General features: G+C 49.7%; 1 protein-coding gene and 1 long non-coding RNA gene across 2 annotated transcripts in view; one reads left to right on the forward strand and one right to left on the reverse strand.

Annotated features, from left to right (window-relative positions):
• On the forward strand, positions 1-11,543 carry LOC308048636. Its single transcript, XR_013923161.1, has 10 exons — positions 1-190; positions 596-718; positions 1,480-1,681; positions 3,286-3,441; positions 4,776-4,876; positions 6,500-6,646; positions 9,093-9,176; positions 9,532-10,030; positions 11,194-11,309; positions 11,407-11,543. It is a non-coding gene; the product is annotated as an uncharacterized lncRNA (long non-coding RNA).
• Positions 11,343-20,369, reverse strand: part of ST14 (ST14 transmembrane serine protease matriptase) — a 17,662-nt gene continuing 8,635 nt past the window's right edge. Inside the window, exons 2-20 of the mRNA XM_080357894.1 lie at positions 19,438-19,597; positions 19,131-19,258; positions 18,968-19,038; positions 18,402-18,562; positions 18,038-18,073; positions 17,533-17,770; positions 17,248-17,387; positions 16,964-17,061; positions 16,612-16,721; positions 16,034-16,164; positions 15,644-15,748; positions 14,753-14,860; positions 14,527-14,637; positions 14,262-14,390; positions 13,738-13,924; positions 13,348-13,622; positions 12,931-13,067; positions 11,789-12,021; positions 11,343-11,452 (exon numbers count right to left, since the gene is read on the reverse strand). Of these exons, the coding sequence (XP_080214020.1) occupies positions 11,860-12,021; positions 12,931-13,067; positions 13,348-13,622; positions 13,738-13,924; positions 14,262-14,390; positions 14,527-14,637; positions 14,753-14,860; positions 15,644-15,748; positions 16,034-16,164; positions 16,612-16,721; positions 16,964-17,061; positions 17,248-17,387; positions 17,533-17,770; positions 18,038-18,073; positions 18,402-18,562; positions 18,968-19,038; positions 19,131-19,258; positions 19,438-19,594 (2,484 nt within the window). The 5' untranslated portion in view covers positions 19,595-19,597 and the 3' untranslated portion in view covers positions 11,343-11,452; positions 11,789-11,859. The remainder of the gene's footprint in view (positions 11,453-11,788; positions 12,022-12,930; positions 13,068-13,347; positions 13,623-13,737; positions 13,925-14,261; positions 14,391-14,526; positions 14,638-14,752; positions 14,861-15,643; positions 15,749-16,033; positions 16,165-16,611; positions 16,722-16,963; positions 17,062-17,247; positions 17,388-17,532; positions 17,771-18,037; positions 18,074-18,401; positions 18,563-18,967; positions 19,039-19,130; positions 19,259-19,437; positions 19,598-20,369) is intronic.

Here is a 20,369-nt window from a genome sequence, read left to right on the forward strand (position 1 = left end):
AGGAGATGAAAATGCAGGAGAACCAAGGTGGAAAGTGAGTAGCTATTTGAAGAACTTGAAGAACTGAAGCTTTTTCTGGAGCAGCTCTCTGCTTTGTATCCAGCTGAACGCACTGGGAGGACAACAGGATCAAAAGGTGCCCTGAGTGCTGGGAAGATGCAGCCGACATAAAAGCAGCAAAAGGCAAGAGGTAGAACTTCAAATCATAGAATCATTTTGGTTGGAAATTACGTCTGTGTGAGCTGTTTAAGATGCCTGGGAGGGTGAGGATGCCACTTGGTTCGGGGCCTTTTGCCTGCACCACAATTGCGTTGGTGTTGAGGTCTGAACAGTTTTAATTTTATTCCTAATTTTATGCACCGTGCACAGATCATAAAAATCAGTGATGTGGCTGCTCAGTGGAGATGAAAGCTGCTCACCTGATATGTACGGTGAATAACAATGAGAATTAAGTCGCATGTTTCAGAATTGTTTCTGCTGTTCTAGATGAATGAAGCTATGTTACAAAATGGTGGATTTCCATTTTTTGTCTGTCTCTTAGCATCCATGTTGTTAATTTTCCTCTGACTTTCCCATTTGTGTTTTTTTTCCTCAGCCTTTTGAAGCCAAATGCTCGGAAGTGACTGCCTGGCATCTGTCCTTATTGGTTTTGAAATGGGGAAGATTGTGACCCAGAAGGATGAAATTTGGCAGCTTCCCCTGTGTGTGCTGAGAGAAGGTAAGGTTATTGGGCTTTTTTCCATTAAAGGGGAGCCTCTTTTACTGCATTTTAGTCCTGTGTGTAGCACAACTCATGGAGAGCCCTCCCAGGATAGGGAAATGGAAGCGGTGGTTGCGGGGCCTGTGTCTTCAGGAGTGATTTTTGTTGTCTAATACTGAGAAATGAGCAGTTGTCATGGTTACCGGCCTCCCCTTCCTGGGCTTGCCAAATGTCTTCCCTGGAGCCTTGGGTTTGGAGCAGGATTCGGTGTTTCTTGTTGAGATGGCACCTTGAATTTCAAATGTGCATGTTTTGGTAAACTGGTGTTTAACACACACATGTGCTTGGGTATCTCAAGAGCCTTTGGTGTCCTTATCTCTTTACTGAATCGGTGTGCTTAAAGTGGGTTTGGGGAGACACATAGTGAAGTTTAGCATGTTATTAGTTATTTACCAAGGATGTGTTGTGGCAAGGATTCTGTCAGCTTTGAGTAGGGACACCTCTTGAGGTTGCTAAAACCTTTGCTAAGTCACACAAAGGATTGGTTGCACATATATAATCCTGTAGACCAAGTCTGAGGCTAAGTCTGGATCCAGCCGCACCGAGGCTCCTCTCTGAGAAGGAGTTTAGAAAGCAAGGGGGTCCTTTCTGAACCTCACGTGTTCAAACCACAGCCTGTCTAGTTTAAAAATGAACCATCGGGGTGATTGTTTGTGGACCTTTGGCTTGAAACTGACTTTTCCCCCTTTTTTCTTCATTTTTTCTTTAAATGTCAGCAGAAGAAGCCCGAGTGAGAGGTGAACAGATTAACAAGGAGCCTGTTTGGAGTTTTTTTCAAGCTGAGTGTGCTTTACAGAATGAAGTCTGAAAAAGGGCTTGTTTGAGTCCCCCGCAGCAAGGGGATGGCAGGAACTGCAGCAAGCCGTGCTGGAGAAATTCTTGGAGCAGGAGGAAGGTGAAGAGTCCCAAAGGAACCGTGAGGTCATTTCCCTTTTAACATAGTACATTGCGGAGATAGTTTAACAATTAATCAATATCTGCAGGCCATTATAGGGCTCAGCAATGTGTTATTTTATAGCCTAATAAATGGGAGCTTGTCTGTGCTAATAGTCGAATCCCTGAGCTACAATAAAGGTTACTATCACATGGCGAGCGATGACTTGCTCCTCCCTGCCTGTTTTGAGATGAGCTCAATTACGTTTACCATTTAGGGAAGATATTCTTCCCATTAAAATGACGAGGTTGCAAGGAATTCACTTTTGCTTTCTTTAAACTTTTTCAAGTAATAATCATTACCAAAAATCTGGGAATGAGGGGCAGGGGAATCTCTCTGCGTGGGCAGCCAAGTGTTACGACATCTTTGGCCTCAGAGACTGAGGATGCTGCTCAGCCCCTTGGTTCAGGAACATCTGGTCCATCTCATGATGGAAGGTCAGCCTGGACAAGCCGGGCAATGGAGTCTGGGCCTGACTACTGTGGGAGGAAGAGCTCAGCTTGGGAGGTGAAGGCTGCACATCATCCTCCTCCATTTCTGTTCTACCTCCCGGGTGGCTTGAGTACCTCAGAGCAGACTGGTGGGCTGCCCCAACCCTCCAAACAAGGTCCTGGTGAGGGCCATAATTTTTCAGGAAGATGCTGGTGGGGTTTTTTTGTGTGGTGAGTGTTTTTTCTGTGCATATCCCCTTTTATTTTCCAAAAAAACAGATCACACTTCTCTAACTTCTGTCTGGAAGCTTGTTTGGCGTAGCAGACAGTGAGGGACTCCTGGCTCTCTGCTAACCAACCTTTAGGGGTTATCAGTGGACAGTGTTGCAGGAGTGTGAAGACATTAGTCGTTTAATTAGTATTAATAGGGCAATTATTATCTTAATAAAGTGACTGATTATGACATTGAAGTTGTATTTGAGGTTTAACAGCTGCAGCAGCCTGAGTGAGTTGTATGTTTGTTAATCCTCAGTGAGGGTGTTCTATTTCACTGAGCGATGTTTATTTAACATGCAATAAGTGTCTTAGTGAATCTCTATTAAAGGCACATGTGGAAACCTTAATTTGAGGCATTACAGAAGAGAGCGAGACTGTTCAATTCATAAAATCCTATTTAAACACCGAGAGCTCCAAACCCTGGCTGGTGCCAAAGCAAACTGTGTCCTGTAAGCTCTGTGCCAGATGTCTTGTGTGGGGCATCCTGGAGGTCCAAAGAAAATAAGGTCTGAAGGGAACAGTTTGGCCATTGAATCTCCAATCCAGCCCTATATAAAGGGGTTTCATTTCCATTCAGGAAACACAAACCTCTTCTCTGTGGATCCTGTTCAAAGTGTGTTTGAACAATTCTTCCCAGCAGCAGCAATGCTCAGCACCACCCATGCCTGCGAGCAGAGATGAGGTCTGGTGGGAAGGTTTGGGAAACATCCTAAACCTCTCTCGATATTTTTAAGAAAGAGGCAGTAAATCAGTTAGAGGTGTGTCTGAGTGTTTTGTGGGATACTAACTATGGTGTCAGGCACTTCAGTCATTCCAACGGTGTTCTGGGTCAGACACAGAGCCTTAGCAAACCTGAGTTTTTCTTGTGTCTCCTGTGAATTTAGGTAACTTGCTGCTTGTGGTTTGTTGAGCTCTTGGCAGCCTGCTCCAGGATATTGAAGAACCAGCCTTTGGGAGACAGAGATGGTGTCCCTGGAGAGCCTGACTTTACCTTGAACCGGCCAGTTTCCTTCTGGGCGCCTCTGCACAGTATTTTGCAGGTAGGTGCGTGTTCATTTTGTCTGCATTCGGAGGTATTTGGATGTGAACCAGGTCTGAAGTGGCACCCTGTAGCGGTGGTGAACTCAGGGCAGAGGTGGGATCCTTTAGCGCTGACTTAACGCTGAGTTAATGCAGCCACAGGACTTGCAGTTGGCTCAGGCCTGGGCACGTGTATAGACGTGACACAGGCCGTATCCTGAGCTTCTCGGAGTTTTGTGGCAGTCCAGCTCCAAATCCAAACTTAGGAACACTGATGCCAACCTTTTGGGCCAGGACATGTGCTCAGCTTTCCTTCTGCCTACCCGTGAACCCGTAGTGCTGGGCGAGGGAGGGATGAGCAGCCCTGGCAGCCCTCGCTATGTGAGCTGTGTTTGCTTTGGGTGAAATGCAGTAATTAGAGAGAGACTGATGCTCGAAGCTCCTGGGAGCTATTCCCCAAGTGAGGAAATATCATCTCTGTGAAACACGCTTGCTGGGGTGAAACCTGCATGTCTGTATGAAGTCATCTGCTGTAATGGTAACAACTCGTGTCTTTTCTCACCACAGAGGTGGTTCTGAAGTATTGCCCTGTCTTGGAGAAGGAAATACAGGAATAAATATTCCGAGTGGCTCAATCTATAGGAACAAGCGCGCAGAGGAGAGGATGAGTTAATCTCCTCCGTGCTCTTGGCCATGGTGGGGCTGTTCCTATATTCCCATGTGCTGTTGTGGGGTGATAAGCTGGTTGCAGGGAGAACACTCTGTCCCTTCCCTGGAAGAAGAGATTCAGCTGAACGTCCCTCCTGGGAGCGGTCCCGGATCGGCAGCTGAAATTTTCCTGTTCCTCTCGTCCCATGACTTCTAGGAAATATCCACAGTCCTTTGTGTTGTCCGGAATAATTCCACTGTCCAGAGGATGAGTGTTTTGGTATCCGCAGGCTGGTCGTTTCCTCTTTAGCACTTTTTAGCTGTTCTCTCCCAAATTGGTGCCTCCATCCAGCCCTTAATTTCTCTTGTTCTTTGAATAGCAGCTTGCCTGCAGGAATACATCTGACATAAAACACAGGACCTCTCTGCTCCTTCCCTGCCTCTGCGCCAGCCTGTGACCATGGCTGTAGTTGTCCGGTGGAACATGCGGCCCCTATAAAACGTCTTGTAACAGAACAAACATGAAGTGGATCCCCATGACATTGCTTTTAAAGGTGTCTTAATTTGGTGTCTAAACCAGCTTGTATCTGCTATAATATTGGGGGAGACAGCACAGGTCTCTGATGGGTGAACTGTGTGTTATCTTGTCCTTGCTGGGATTTGCTGGAAACTAATGATCTGTCTGGTCCGGCATCTTCCATTCCAGGTATCAGCAGCCGTCACCTCTGAAAGCAAGCACAAGAAGCTGATATTAACCAAGGAATGAGCTTTTCCTGGTGTTTTCTTCCTTGATCCAGCTCATGGCAGGTAAGTCTGTTTCTGAAGCATGTGGCTCCTAAAAAACAAAACCAACAGTGTCCTATTCAGTGTTACTGGGCTTCTTCCCTTGATTTTTAGTTGCTCTGTAGCCTCGGACTCGGTAACTGGAAGAATTGGTCTGAAAACATGTAAACATTGTGCTTTCACTAAATTCTTTGTCAGATAACTTCTGTCTCAAACATTTGAGCTTCAGATTTAACCAGCTAAGATTAAAATTCACTAAGGTGGCTGCTGTAAACTCGTGTTGTCCTGGCTGTGGGTTTTCCTGTGGACGCTGATGTTTCTCCTCTCACTATAAGCTACTGCTCTTCTCAAGCTGAGCCTGGTCTGAGCTGTCTAGGGCCCAAATACTGTTGTTTGAGTAACCGTTAATCATCTGCCTTACCTCTTCTGCTCTGTGTTAACGATCGCCTCTGCACATCTCTGGAATCACAAAAACCAGAGATGGGAAAGATCTGAGATCATCCAACTTCTCCATTTATTTCCCCCGCTCTGGGGGCAGGTTTGTTCCCTCACTGGATTTTCCTGTACAGGGTCCAGTTTTCAGTGACTCAAGCCGCAGGGTTTTCACCGTTTCCCTTGGGATCCTGGCAGATTGCTCACCATGAGAGATGTTTTCCTAACCCTCCACCTGCTCCGTTCCCCTCCTCGATTCCATCCTCGGACTGGAAGAGTGGGCAGCACAAAGCTACAGCGGGTTAATACCCATCCAATTATTTGAGTACTGATTAACTCCTTCTGGGTCACTTTGCATGTACCGAATAGAAAAGAGAATGTTATGGTGACATTCATCTTGAACACTGCCAAGCTTTGGTGTAGGTAGCATGAGTACCAAGAACTGTGGTTCTTTATAAGAGGTTTTGGAGGTTTTCATCTAGAGAATATAGGCATACTGGTGTTTTCACTCCTGAAAACCTAAACTAAATGGCAAAACAAACATGTGGCCACTGCTGTTTTTACTTTAGGCTTTTCTTGTGCCTAGCACTTAGTTAAGAAGCTTTATTTTTACATTTTTTTTTCTGAACAAGCTGAGGATTTTCCCATGGATCGCTTTCTTTCCTCACCCTGTCTGCACTGCCAACGCTGCGTAACCAATAGGTTGGCTGTAATGCTGAAGTAACTCTTAAAATATCGCCTGCTAAATAGATCGGTTATGATGGGATAAAGCTGCTTTCCGTGAAAGATGAGCAGGATCAGGCTTTGGGTACGCTGTCAAACAAGGAGGGGGAAAGAAAGGTTTAAAATTAGGCTGTGCAAGGGAGAAAACTAGAAGCAATAGTCCATCTGATAACTGCAGAGATATTTAGTGCAGGGTGGAAAGCTGGTAGTGGTCAAGGGGTCTGTGGTAGCGTAGTATTTCATGCAATGGGAAGCTTAGTTTTTTGTTGAGTTGGGAATCTGTTTTATGGGAAATAGAGGGTGGTTGGTGGGTCTGTGCTCACCTTGTTGTCCTGTGCCACTCACCGGTCCCATTAGCTGAGTTAGTTCTGCTGAGCACTGTGGCCATGCTGGGACGGCAACGCCAAAGAACATGACTAATAGTGACATAAGAACCACCTTCCGCGTGGCCTGATTCACCCCATCCTCACACGGACTCAATCTTTCCTCCAGGAACGTCTGATAACGCGGGGCTGAGATCACCCTCCTGGCCCCAGTCAGCTGGCAGCTCGGTGCTTACTGCGTCTCCAGGACAACCCTCTGTGCCGATCTCCTCGGGAAGCTCCGCGTGTTCCTCCAGACCCTTATCATCCTCTTACTGTAAGTGCAGCAGGTGGGCAAGATGTTACCTGTGCCAAGGAACGCGAGACCGGGATGCTGCTGCTCTAAGGGGCAACGCTGCCTTGGGGTGTTCTTGCTAAGGGGAAAAAATAGACGTGTTCTTTGTGTGAAAGAACCTCCCTGCTGGATTGTGTGAGGGTCACAGGGCTCCATCCAGTTTCATCTGCTTAAAAACAAGTTTGTAATGTATCTTCTTCATCTGAGGGTCATCGGTGTGTAGCAAGAGACTCTTTAGAGGAAACCAGAGCCACTATCTGAGAGTAGCTGAACCATCTGACAGCTGGACATAAATGAGGTGACAGTAAGACCCAGCTTAGCCGAAGCATCTCGTGTTCCCTCTGGGTGACAGGATGCCCCTGAATTATAAAAGCTGCTGCTGTTCTTGTCCCCCGCTGTGAGCCCTGGGAGGGAAGCGTTGGATTAGGCGCAAGCTCTGGTTCACTGCAGGTGCTTTGGTTGGCAGCTGCTGAGAACCTGCTCCCCTGCAGCTTTCCTGCTGTTTTTTCCATCAAATCCTTTGCTCCCCAACCTGGGCAGACCAAGCGCAGCTGAGACATCCAGCACTTAGGCTGAGCCTTAAGCCCTGATAAGAGTCTGAGTAACTGAGGTAGAAAGTCTGCCCAGTGTGCTGAGCTCATTGTTGTTGAAGGATGTTACAGAGACAGTCCACTTAGAATCTTGGCTGCTGTGCAGGATTTAGTTTATATATTTTTTTCCCCTGATCATCTCCCCATGGAGAATACGTGTGGGAAACAAATCAGCAGGCAGACAGTGGCACGTGAAGCGATGCTCCCTGCTGGCACAGACGTGACTGCAAAGCAATAACACAAGTGGCTATTTGAAGGCCCAAGATAACTTGCTGCTTTCTTGCTTTTGCAAGCCCTAAAATGGTTTGGAGCAATGAGGCAAGAACCCGAGTCTTCTGGTTTGTGAGGGACATTGGCTGCTTTTTTATCTAAGAGGTTTTTTCAGAGCTTGTGACTGTAGAGCGGGATGGTCCAGGACGTGGCAGCAGACCCCAGATCCGCAGGTGTCCATGGGGGCAGCTGGGCTGCCCCGGCCATGTCGTGCGAGGAGGTTTTCCGAGCAACTGTGTGGGATGTTTTCCCTTGATTCATCGGCTGTCGCCCCTCTCGGAGCCCTGGCTTGCTTTCCTGGTGGTTTTCATCCTCCAAGTCATCTGTTCCCATTTGTGATGCGCTGCCCTGGGGTCACTTGCAGGGGATGCAGCATTTCCACCCCCTTGTCCCCTCGGATCCATCCCCATAGCCCCTGGCAGCGTGAAATCCTCCTGACCCCGCTGTTTGCCTTGGCTCCCTGGGTTGAGAGGTTCCCCTCCGCGATTGCTTTGAGTTCCCCCATCACTTCTTTTCTCACAGTTTCTAAGACAACTGGTGCGATCGGATGCAAATATCGAACCGTCTTGTATTTTGTGTGCCTGGGGACAAGTCTGACTCCGCTCCACCCCTTCCAGCCCCTTGTGCTGCCACTTCTCTGTGTCTGTCACTGTGTCCCGTCCCAGTTCAGCAGCGTTCCATCCCTACCAGCTCCAAGAACCAACTAGGACTGGGTTTATTTTGCCTAAATCTCATGGTATCAGAATGTACAAAATGAAACACAGAATTTGGAGCATGATATTTGGTTTATTTTCATGTGAAACAAGGGGAAAACTGTTTCCTCTGACACCTCTGAGGTTGGAAGAGGGGGAACAGTTTGGGAACTACTGGGGGGAAAAAAATTATCAACTGGGCTGCTGGCCATCAAACTCTTAGACTTGGACCCTTAACCTGAGGGCTGGGACTTTCCAGGCTGATTCAGAGCTGTTTTTTTCCCCCAAAAGTCCCTCATTTAGGCACCTTGCGGGCGAGTCCAGCTGCTGGGAGCTGTGGTTCTCCATCCTACACTTGTTTCCCTTCCCTGCCCACTCATTCTTCCTTTCTCCTCTTGGCTCTGGCTTGCAGACCTGGACCTTCTCCACTTCCCTGGACCTTCTCAGTGATGGTTCGGGAGCCCTGGTGCCTTGGCTGAGAGAGACCTCTAGTGGGGTTGGAGCTGGGAGGCCTGGGGCTTTTAAAAATACATTTATTGCATTTATTTTTAAACCTTATGGAGGGCTGGTTTCTGTAGGGCCTGAGGTTTCTGATGAGTCTTGCTGTACTTTGCCTTGGGGCAAAGTGGAGTTTTAGTGGGACAGTTCTGGGGTATTTCTATCTCACCAGGTGCTGTGTGGATCTTGGTTGGGCTCTTGGTTCTCAATTCTTTTTAACGTCATCACAGCTTCGCTGAGAGGTTGTTCAGAGCAGAACCGAGCGCAGCCCTTGCAGGGAATGGGATCCCAGTTACACCCACCTCGCTGTGTGGGTGATGCTGTGTTCGGGGACACAAAACCTGTCTGAACATGCTGCTCTTTTGCTTTTTCTTGCAGAGGATTTGCACTTGTGTTTGGAAAAGCATCTCCTGTGCTGTTGCTCAGCCCAGATGGCCAGTGCTGCATGGGGGGGAACAGAGGGTGAGTAAACATCTCCCTGCGTGCCGGGGAGCCAAATGCCAAGCTTTGATGCCCTGGGGTGAGCTGGTTCTCTCTGTCTGTGCCCAGGCAGGACCGCTCTGGAACTGGTGGGATGAACCGCACAGTCCTGGAGTTGTACAGAGAGGAACTGGGGTTTGCAAAAGGTTTTGGGGAGAATGTACCAGAACAAGTGTTTCTCTTCCCAATGTGATGATCATTTCACCCTGGCAGCTGCTCCATGTCCACCTGTGAGCCGGTGCAGGGGCCAGCGAGCAACTGCAGCTGAAGCTTCGTTTGATGTTGCTGCGGCACTGTATGAGCACAGAAATGTTCTTGATTCTGTTTCTCTCTGCAGAGATCAGCTGCACAGAGTCTCCCGTGAGCCCTCGCAGTCCTGGAACCGCACACTGACCATCGCTGGGACAAGATAGGGGAGCAAATAAAGTGCAAAGCAACTGAAACCCTTGTGTCCGCAGCACAAAGAAGTGGCAGGAGCCATGCAGCCCCGTGTCCACAAACCCAGGCTGGATGTCCTTGGCTGCTGGGAACTGTTTTGGTGTTGTTTTGGTGTGCGGTGTTGTGTTTTGTTAGTTTGCAAGATTTCTTGGTGCATGTGGGGTTTTTTTTGTGTGCTTTTTGGGGGGTTTTTTGGCTTGAGGTGTGTGTCTGTGTGTTTATTTTTCCCTCTGCTGTTTACCTGCACAGAAAGCAGAACAAGCTCCTCAGTTTGCTGCCAACATGGGGTGAGTCTGATTCCTGCAGGTTTCGAGGTGGAAGCAGCATCAAGAACCACTTGGTGTGATGCTCCTGCATCCCCCCAGACTCTGAAAACACCAGAGCTCAGCTGTTAGTGTGTATGTATGTATATATTATATATATATATATATATTTTTTTTATATGTATATATAGATAGATATTTTATATATATAGATTTTAAAAAAATCTATCAATCATCTATCTCTCTCTCTATCATCATCTCTCTCTCTCTATCATCTCTCTCTCTCTATCATCTCTCTCTCTCTATCATCTCTCTCTCTCTCTCATCTCTCTCTCTATCTCTCTCTATCATCTCTCTCTATCTCTCTCTATATCTATCATCTCTCTCTCTCTATATATATATCTATCATCTCTCTCTATCAATCATCTATCATCTCTCTCTCTCTGTTAATCATCTATCATCTCTCTCTATCATCTCTCTATCATGATCATCATCTCTCTATCATGATCATCATCTCTCTATCATCATCATCTCTCTATCATCATCATCTCTCTATCATCATCATCTCTCTATCATCATCATCATCTCTCTCAATCATCTCTCTCTCTAATCTATATCTATATCAAATTATATATATGGGGGGTGGGGTGTGGGTGGGGGTGTATGTGGGTGGGGGGCTGTGGGTGTGGTGTGGCTGGGGTGGGGCATGGGGGTGTGTGGGTGGGGGTGTGTGGGTGTGGTGTGGCTGGGGTGGGGCATGGGGGTGTGTAGGTGGGGGGTTGTGGGTGTGGTGTGGCTGAGGTGGGGCATGGGGGTGTGTGGGTGGGGTGTGTGGGTGGGGGGTTGTGGGTGTGGTGTGGCTGGGGTGGGGCATGGGGGTGTGTGGGTGGGGGTGCGGGTGTGGCGTGGGTGTGTGCCCAAAGCAGTGCAGTGGAACTGCTGAGTGTGGGAGCAGTACAGGATTGAAGTGTTTTTAACTGAAAATTGAGCATTTGTGCAGCAGATTCCTCAGGTGAGGAACAACACGAACAACACAGAGTACTAGAAAATATCCCAGTTTATTAGAGCGTCTCCACTTCAATAGAGAGTTTTACAAAATGCTGTATTTACAGGCAAGGACGGGGCAAACTAAACTCAGCTGGAGTGCAGTTGTTTGGGGGCAAGGGCCAGGCTACACAGGAAAATAAAGAAATAATTCAGCACATTCACAAGTGACACTGTTGTGTTTTTCTTTACAAAAGTAAGAAGGCTGTAAGGTGGGTGTTTGGCACAGCTGAATGGTGGTGTTCTTGTTGCAGGGGCCAAACTCCAGGAACACATTTCAGAGAAGCATTTCTGCTCATTGCAGCAAGCAATAAGAAGCTGCTGGAGCTCAGAAGCAGCCGTGTCAGCTCAACCGCAGCACTGGGTGGAGGTAAAGACGTCGTCTCTCTGCTGGACACCCCGTTTCTGCACCCAGAGCTGGGCGCTGCTTCTCTTGGGGTGACACACACCACGTTTCTCTCTTTCAGGCCCCCAGCCCTGGACTCGCTGCCACCAGATGCCAGGAGAGGAGACCTCGGTGTGGAACAACACTCAGGGAGGGGTCCCCACGGGGATCCCCCAACCTCCCTAAGAACTCCCATTTCCCCCGCCACGACTGAACAGCAAAGAAAGAGGTGCGGACGGCAGTTTGAAACAAAGTGCTGGACTTAGGTTCAAAATCATGCTGTATTACATTTTTCTGTCCCAATGAAGTTTGCCTCTAATCACAAAGTATTTTTCTTTAAGTGTTATATCTTGAATGACTGCTCATTCAAGTTGCTGGGAGTCGTGCTAACTTACCCACAAAGGGAAACTGGATTTCTAAGTTGGCAGCTGGGAACATAAAGGCCTAAATTAAACCATCAGCACCTGCTGCTCTGGAGAGGTAGAGTCCAACTTCACAGTAAAGGCCAGGGAGGAAATGACAATCCAATGGCTCCTTAAAGTCCTGTCTGCTCTTGGATCCAGCCGCGCAGGCTGGTGAGGCGGCTGTAAACTCCGGGCTTGTTCCTCTGGGCGCAGCCGTCGCCCCAGCTCACCACCCCAGCCAGGAACATGCGGCCGCTGGGCTCCACGCTGACCAACGGACCCCCCGAGTCTCCCTGCAGAAACAGTCGCGTGAGCACCAAACCAACAGAGCGCAAATCATGGGAAGTCACTAACTCCAAAGGCTCAAAAAACCAATTCTAAGTCCAAAGCTGCAAAACCACCTCTTAAGTCAGCAATCTATAATCTCCTGCCTATTCCCTCAATCAGTAACATATTTACATATACTTAAACCAATCAATTAATTAAGAATCACAATGCCAGAACCAAGAGCAAATCACAGTAAGTCTATCCCCACTAACTCCAAAAAGAATTCTAAGTCCAAAGTTGCAAAAATAATTATGTCAGCAATCGAGTTTCCTGCCCATTCCTCAATCAACACAAAATTTACATATATCTAAACCAATTAAGTATGGCAATAAGAATCACAACGCCAGAACCAAGAGCAAATCACAATAAGTCTATAATAGCTAACTCCAAAGGCTCAAAACAATTCTGTCCGCTATCTACAATCTCCTGCCCATTCCCTCCATCAATAAAAAATGTATATATCAAGTATAGTAATATCTAAACCAATCACGTATGGCAATAAGAATCACCATATCAGAACAAAGAGCTAAACAAGCGACCTCTCTTGCTAACTAAGGCTCCCAGTAACAAACTGGAGTGTGGTGCAGTGTTCTCTTACCTGGTGAGATGGGTTTAACTCTAAGTCCTATGTTGCTGGTTTTCAAGTCTAAGTCCTGGGCTGGTGCTGAGTCGTTTTTAAGACCAAGTCCCACATCGACACAATTTGCTGCTCACGCCCGTTCCAACCCCTTTGTTGTCCACATTGAGGAGGATCCATGTAGATTTGTTGTGTATTAAATGTGCAAATGTGTGTGGAATACTAAGGGCTGAGCAAACAGCTTGTGTTCCTAACTAAAGCTCCTCCTAACAGCAATCAATAAACCCGGGTGTCCTACCTGGCAGGCGTCCACGCCGCCGGTCAGGATCCCCACGCACATCATGCGCGGCGTCAGCTGGTCCGTCAGCAGCTCGTTGCACACCGTCTGGTTGATGAGCCGGATCTCGGCTTTCTGCAAGATGGAGGCTCCGCTGCCTGCCAGGAGGAAGCGGCAGCGTAAGGAAAAGCACCGAGTGTTTTTAAGCAGCATTTCCCCCGCCCCGCACGCTTCATTTGGGCTTCGAACAACCAGGTAAATCACCGCTGTGACAACCTCCTTTCTTCTCCAGCAGGACCGAGACATGAACTTCGTGCACTCCCAAGGGAATCTGATTCCAGTCTCGAATCAAGCTACTATATTTAAATTGCGTCCATCCAACCCGTTTTCTCTAAAAACACACACTAAATATGTCAGTGCGGCCACAAATCCACTCACCTCCTTCCGAGGTCGCTCCCCAGCCCGTGACCCACAGGTCCTTGCCCACGGGGAAGTGGTGGGTGGCGTCGGGCAGGCAGATGGGCTGGACGACGGAGGAGAAGGTGACGGGGCTCTGCAGCTCCATCACCGCGATGTCGTAGTCGTAAGTGTAATCATTGAAGAACGGGTGGGAGATGATGCGCTTGATTTTCCGCGTCTGCACGTTGGCGCCGTTGCAGTTGCCTTGGTCAGTCAGGCCCAGGTAAGCTGTCCACAGGCTGGGGTTCGAGTACCTGCAAGAGTCCCAAGACATCCCAACTCGCTATCTTCCACTGTTTCTCGGAGAAATCCTGTAAAAACAGCTTTTTTTTCCTATTAGAATGGCAAAGCGGGGCGGCTCGCCCGTACCTGATGCCCTGCAGCTGCAGGAAGCAGTGCGCGGCCGACACCAGCCAGCTCTCCGACACCAGCGAGGCCCCGCAGATGTGGCCCTGGCCCGTGACGTGCAGGCTGACCTGCCACGGCCATTCCCCGACGTCCGAGTTCTGCCCGCCGACGATCCGCGACTTCCTTACGTAGGAGCGGATCCCGCAGTCTGGGGCGATGGAGAAGTGGCACTTAGATACTCCTGCTCCCGTTCAGAACCTCCTTGTTGTTCCTCCGGGATATCTCCCATGTCAGGGTTCCCCAAATGATCAATTTGCTAAAATACTTACTGCTCACGTCCATAAAAGTGAAGACAAACCCCTATATTGTTTGTGTAAACCCTCTTAAACAACACAGACACTCCGCAGGCTGCTCAAGAACACCTGCCTATTTTCCAATGGAACTATTGCCCAGAAAAACCCCAAGAGCTCTCTCCACCACACTAAGTGTTTCTCTAAAGGGCTCAGCCCAGCAAACGGTGTCCCCCCATCGCCCTGGGTACTCACTGCAGTTCTCCTCATCGGAATTGTCCTCGCAGTCCTGCTCGCCGTCGCACTCAGGGTTCTGTTTGCTGATGCAATGCCCGTTGCGGCATTTGTAGGTGTAATCCTTGCAGGGGACGGTTGCCTGGACCGCTGGACGAAGGGAGAAGGGTTAAACCCAGCACTCAGGAGCCCTTTGCATCTCCCACCCATCCCCAGGACATCTCCAACCCGTCAAAAAACACACGCCGGGATGAGGAAACCCGGCAGAGGCCGCGTTTGCCCTCACCGCTGCAGCTGCCCTCGTCGCTCCCGTCCCCGCAGTCGTCGTTGCCGTCGCATTTCTGCGTGCCCGGGATGCACTTCCCGCTGTCGCACTTGAAGCTGTCGGCCGCGCAGCCTGGGGAAGGACAATTTGGGGTGTTTCTACCTGCCCGTTTCCAGCACGGTGCTTGATTTTCTCTGCATCACCGTCCCCTTCACCTCCCCGAGCCCTCGGCCCGCAAAGCACTCACTGCACTGCAGCTCGTCGCTGTTGTCGCCGCAGTCGTTGACGCTGTCGCAGACCCAGAATTTGGGTTTGCACCAGCCGTTCTGGCACCTGAACTGCTTCTCGGTGCAGTCTGAGAAGGGAGATACATTTATACACATATTTATATCTGAATTTCTATATATATTTTATATATACATAGAACCATACTAAAAAAAAAACCCAAACGTGGGCACTGTACATAAAATCTTTTTTGAAACTCAAACAATAAAAACAACTTTAAATGTTTAACAATTTTAATAAAGGTTCCTGTACAATGCTAAGCAGTTTTATTTATACGTAGGAGATGCAACAGGAGTAGTGTCTGAAATTACAAAACTCCTTAAAATTTCAATGGCAGGTAATGCAGAAAATACAACAGCATCTCATTCACCAATATTTTCAAGCGATAAATATGTATTTATAAATAGTGTAAATTTACAGCAAGATCAGGAACAAAAATCAGAAACAAATCTGAGGTTTGTTCCTTAGTCTATGCACAACCCATTTATCTTTGTGTCTTGGGTGTCATTGTTTTAAATTTTATTTAGGTACAAGTGTGACTGTCATAGTTTCAAAATGAGACAGGAAAACATAAGATCAGTAAAAACATTTATATCACCTAACTCTTCATATTAAATATTTTCATTACTTGGTTTGGTAACAAGATAATTCTACAGCATCCGGCTCAGCCAAACCCACAGGAGCCTTGAGGTTTAAATAGAAAAACCACCTTTCCAGCTGGGAGGGACTGGAAAGGGAGGGAGATCCCACTGGAAGGGGCTGGATGAGCAGGACCCCGCAGCTCCTGCGCTGGCAATGATCCCAAATCCATCCCCGCAAAGCTAAAAGATAACAAAATAAAGCACAGACTTACTGCAGGACCTCTCGTCGCTGCCGTCCACGCAGTCCAGCCAGCCGTCGCAGCGCATGCTGCGCTCAATGCAGCGGCCCGTGTTGCAGGTGAACTTGCCAGGGCAGGCTGAGAGCGGAAAAAGGGGTAAAGAAATATCTGAGACTTCCAGACGTCACCTCTACGTCCCTTCCCCACAGCACGCAGCGTTCCCGGTGCCTGCCCACAGCAGCCAGCACAAAAACACCTTCTTCTTACAACAGAGCAGGGATACAAGGAGGTTGGCAGGTAAACAAGACACGCTGCTATCCCCTGGAAAAGCACGCTGCCCAATTTACGTGGCCGCATAACCACAGAGCAGGGACGGCCTCCAGACCTCCCAAATCTCCCCACAGCCTCGGAGTTTCAACTCACGGTCACTGGAGTCGTAGGACAGGTACTCGGCGGAGAAGCCGGTGTCCGTGTAGGACAGGTCCGAGTGGAACCGCACCTCGATTTTGTTGGTTGTACTGGCCACCACAAACTGGGGGCGCTCCCCGCAGTACCTGTTGGGGAGAGCACAGAGGAAGAGTCAGCACGGGGAAAATCCTCCTTCCAGCTCTGAACTGCCTTGTGAAACAACACTGCTCGCTGTACCGACTCGGCTTTTTGGCCCGGCTTCCATTACCTTGTGCAAGAGCAAACCGTAAATGTGACAAAACGCATTGCAGAACACGACACGATTCCCCCAGCAACGGAGATTTGCTTGTTTGAGCAAAACCATGCCAGATGTTTCTGCCTTTCCGCAAGGCAGGCACGCAACAAACCCCCCAAAACACCGAGCTACCAGAGCAGCTCAACCCAAGCACCGTTCTGCCTCCTCATACCCAAAACACCACCAGAATATTTGTTCTCACAGTAAGTTTAAGGAAAGCGTAAGGTGCCATATAACCAAACGCAGCCCCCCAACTCCAAAGGCCAAATCTGGGGGTCACAGAGCACTCAACACCCACCTCGTGCTGTTGATTTGCACGTAGTCCTTGGTGCAGGAGCTGACGGGGATCCCGGGCTCCAGCACGAAGAACATGTTGAAACGCACCTTCACGTTCTTTTTAGAGGGAACCTGCAAAAGGAAGTGGAGTCGGTGATGTGTTTGCTGGAGTACAGAAAATTTGAGGTCCACAGTCAGGGTCACACAGGGTTCAGGCCTCTCGCAGCCTTTTCTGTGTTAGGCACCAGCTCCTAGAGCCTCTAAGCCAGGCTCTAGGCCTGCGGGCAGCATCTGCTCTGAGCTCACTTGCACTGTCCTACATAACTAAGTTAATTTAACCAACTAATTAAGGCAAAGAGAGAGATCCCTCTTACCTCTATGTTCCAGACGCAGTCCAAGGCCGGGGGATAATGTGCCGGGTAATAGGGAGTGGTGAAGGTGCCGCTCGCTCCTTTCAGAGTCCCACCGCAGACTAGAAGAGAAGCAGGGAGATGAAAACAGCTTAGAAATTCAGGGAGATGTGGTTACCCAAGCCTGAGGCAGGAAAAGCCAAGATGTGACCTGATTCCAGGTCTCCTGGAAACATCCCTGAAAACCAACCGCAGCCACAGCTGCCCACGCCAAGGAGAGGTGGGAACTGGCCCAAGGCTCTGCTCACCTTTCGTCTTTGGGAGCTGGAAGAATTCAGCCTTAAAGCCGGGGAATCTCCCCTCCTTGTTGGTAACCAGTGTGACGAGCATGACGTTCTGGGAGGAGAGGAAGGTCAGGTTGTAGGAAGGGGCGTAATTCCCACAGAGCCTAGGAAGGAAGGGACAAAATTCATTAGCAGCAACTGCACCGAGAGCCTCTGAGCAGGGACGGGAGTTCAGTTTGCAGCAGGACTTCTCGGTGTCACATCACGCCAGGACTTGGTGTCGTGCAGACACCTGGTGGGGACGCTCACCTGACCAAAGTGTGGGGCTCCACGGGGCTCAGCGAGTTGTACACCTTGATGTGGTCGCTGTCATCCGTGCACTGCTCCAGCTCCAGCGTCTTGAAGGTCAGGCTGATGATGGAGTTGGCGTCCGCCCTCAGGGTCCAGTAGCAGAGCGCGTTGTTGGGGTACGGGCTGTTGGGGAAGCCCGGGGTGGTGAAACTGGTGATCTCCCCTTCCTTGGCGTGGAGGGCAAACACGCAGCTATCTGCCCAGGAGAGCAGGGCAGAGTTAACAAGGAGAAGATTGTGCCCCGTCTTTCCCCGAGATGCAGGGTGCTTGTAATTCCTCGTCTGCCTGCAGACTGTCCCCCTTGCAGGGAGCACTCTCGCTTATTAACACCCACCTACAAAGTGAGAAAGGGCAGCCAGGGCTAGAACTGCTGCTAGAACCTTGTGCCGCAGTCTGTCTGACCCCAAAGCAGCTCCAAGTCTGGTTTGTGCCCATTATGAGACTAAAAAAGAATTGTACTTACTGTCCCGAGTGGAGTGAGCGATGCTGGGATCAGCAGCTGTGGGAGAAAATAGATGGGGTGTCACCTTTGGGCTGTGGCAAGTTCCTCTGCACAAAACCTAAGAGGTCCCTGGGATTTGGTGGGGTCCCCCCCGCACGCTGGGTCCTGCCTGGAGGGAGGATTCATCCCTGTCCCTCCCCAGATGGGCTCAGAGGAGAACACAGAGTGTCGGAGCGACGGAGAAGGGTCCACGCAGCCTCCCCGAGGACGCACGGCTGTGAAAGCCACGTCCTTAAAGCCACCCGAGGGGCTGGCAGCTCCCCCCTCCAGCCAAATGCGTCCCACCCCAAGTCCCACGCAGAGGGACGGCAGAACCAGCACTCACGGAAAGCAACGACCGACTCCACCTTCAGCATGGGGTTCCGCAGGCGGGGGTTCCACCTCTGCACCAGGCTCTGCTTGTCCGCCATCGCCCTGTCCAGGCTCTCCTGCCGGTACTTGGGGACGCTGAATTCCGACCAGTAGTAGGCAATGACGCTGCCTTCGCTGCAGGGGAACGGGAAATTACGGGGTGAGAGAAGGAACAGGCGCAGCAGGGCTCAAGTAGCAGGAGAAGAAGGAGCCAGGCTGCTTGATGAAGCACTTTGTAGGATGGCCAGGGGGATATCTCAATGATAAACTAAGCAAACTGTGCCCAGCAAAGGCCCCGGCGAGTCCCCTTCAGCTCTGCTGCACCATACCTTGATCTTCTCAAGGTGTCTCCCCCACCACAGACCGCTAAGAGAATAATATGCATTTTCAAGTCACTTTTCACTGCCCACCCTGTCCTGTGTCACTCAGGCTGATCACTGAGGTGTTTCCATCCCCACAATGAGGGTCTACAGCTGTGTGACATCCCAGCATTGCCCTTCTCTGCTCCCGGACAGGGCTCTGGCAGCACCCAACGCTCACCTGAAGGCAGTTATCACCGTCTCTTTGTGGTACGGGCCAATATCTGGATGATTCATGTAGATCTCTTCTACCTGTAAGGTTTAAAGAAGAGCGTTCAGCACATCCAGAGGCGAGGAGGAAAGCTGTCCCGCTCACAGGAGGAGGGATGGAAGAAACCTCTTACCGTGCTCTTCACCTTCTTGGCCAGCATGATGAACTCGGGAGAGCTGGAGTTCTCGTAAGCATCAAGGAAGTCCCAGTTTAGAACCCGCAAGTGGCCGTTGAAAACCTTCCGGACGGGTGCGTTCCTGTCTGGAAGGCAATGGTTCAGAGTCAGAAAGGGCCGAAATCATGGTAGGGGGTGGAAATGGTGTCATCCCCCCTTCCTGGAGCTAGAGAGGGCACACGTGAGCAATGCAGGATAACAAAGCTCTTCCATTTGGATGTTCTCCCAGGGTAGCACCCTACACGCCATCAGGCGTCACACTCACATTTGAAGTGCCAAACCAGGAGGCCGGTGACAAGAGAGACGAGCAGGAAAACGCTGATGATGACGGCGACGACCACGCGCCGCTTCGGGCCCCGCTTCTCCATCTTCTTGGAGTTCATGGCAGGGAGGAACTCCACCCCTTCCTCCAGGTTGTTCATGTCCTGGGGGGGCAGAGAAGGCAGGAGGGTGGAAAGGCTGTTCCCAAACCTGGTTTGGAGAGGTCCCGCCACGAAGCAGTTGAGAGCAGAGCTCCCCATCAGCCCCAACTCAAGGCGCCAGCATCTCCACACCCACCCCACGGCAGGACAAACCCTGAAGGCTTTTACTTTGCTTTTCTGCACACGCCTAACTCCTTTTTAGACCTAATATATGGTAAACAGCTCAAGTAAACTTTGTGGTGAGTCCACGTGCTCCTTGTGACCATGACAGGTCACAAACCCACAATCCTCCAAGATCTCTACCTGCCGGCAGATGAAACTCCAGACAAAAATTCACCCCCGCAGAGCACTCGCTATGTGGCAGGTGTGTCACCCGCAGCCTGTGGGGCACAGCACGCGATAAATAGCATTCCTATAAAACAAGAAACCAAACTACTTCCTCCCTTTACATTTAGATGACTCTCTGGACGTCTCTGGGGCTAACGCAGCACTCCTGTATTTTTGCTTGAGATTTTCTGTTCAACCCAAACACCAATTAAAAGAAATAAAGCAAAAAACTAAGTTGAACACACAAGACATGCCCACGGCCAGCCAGACCCTCAGGACAAGACGTGTTGGCTAATTAAGATCAGGTTCTAAACGCAGCCACCCTGAAATGAAGAATGACACCCGTAGCGCACACGGGTGATGAAGAGGAGGTTTGTGGCAGCCCCACATCAGCTGCAAAAGCCTCGGTGCCCTGGGGATTCGCTTTCTCGCACTTTTGGCTTACCTG

Source organism: Nesoenas mayeri (assembly GCF_963082525.1).
Source record: "Nesoenas mayeri genome assembly, chromosome: 22".
Classification (NCBI taxonomy): Eukaryota; Metazoa; Chordata; class Aves; order Columbiformes; family Columbidae; genus Nesoenas; species Nesoenas mayeri.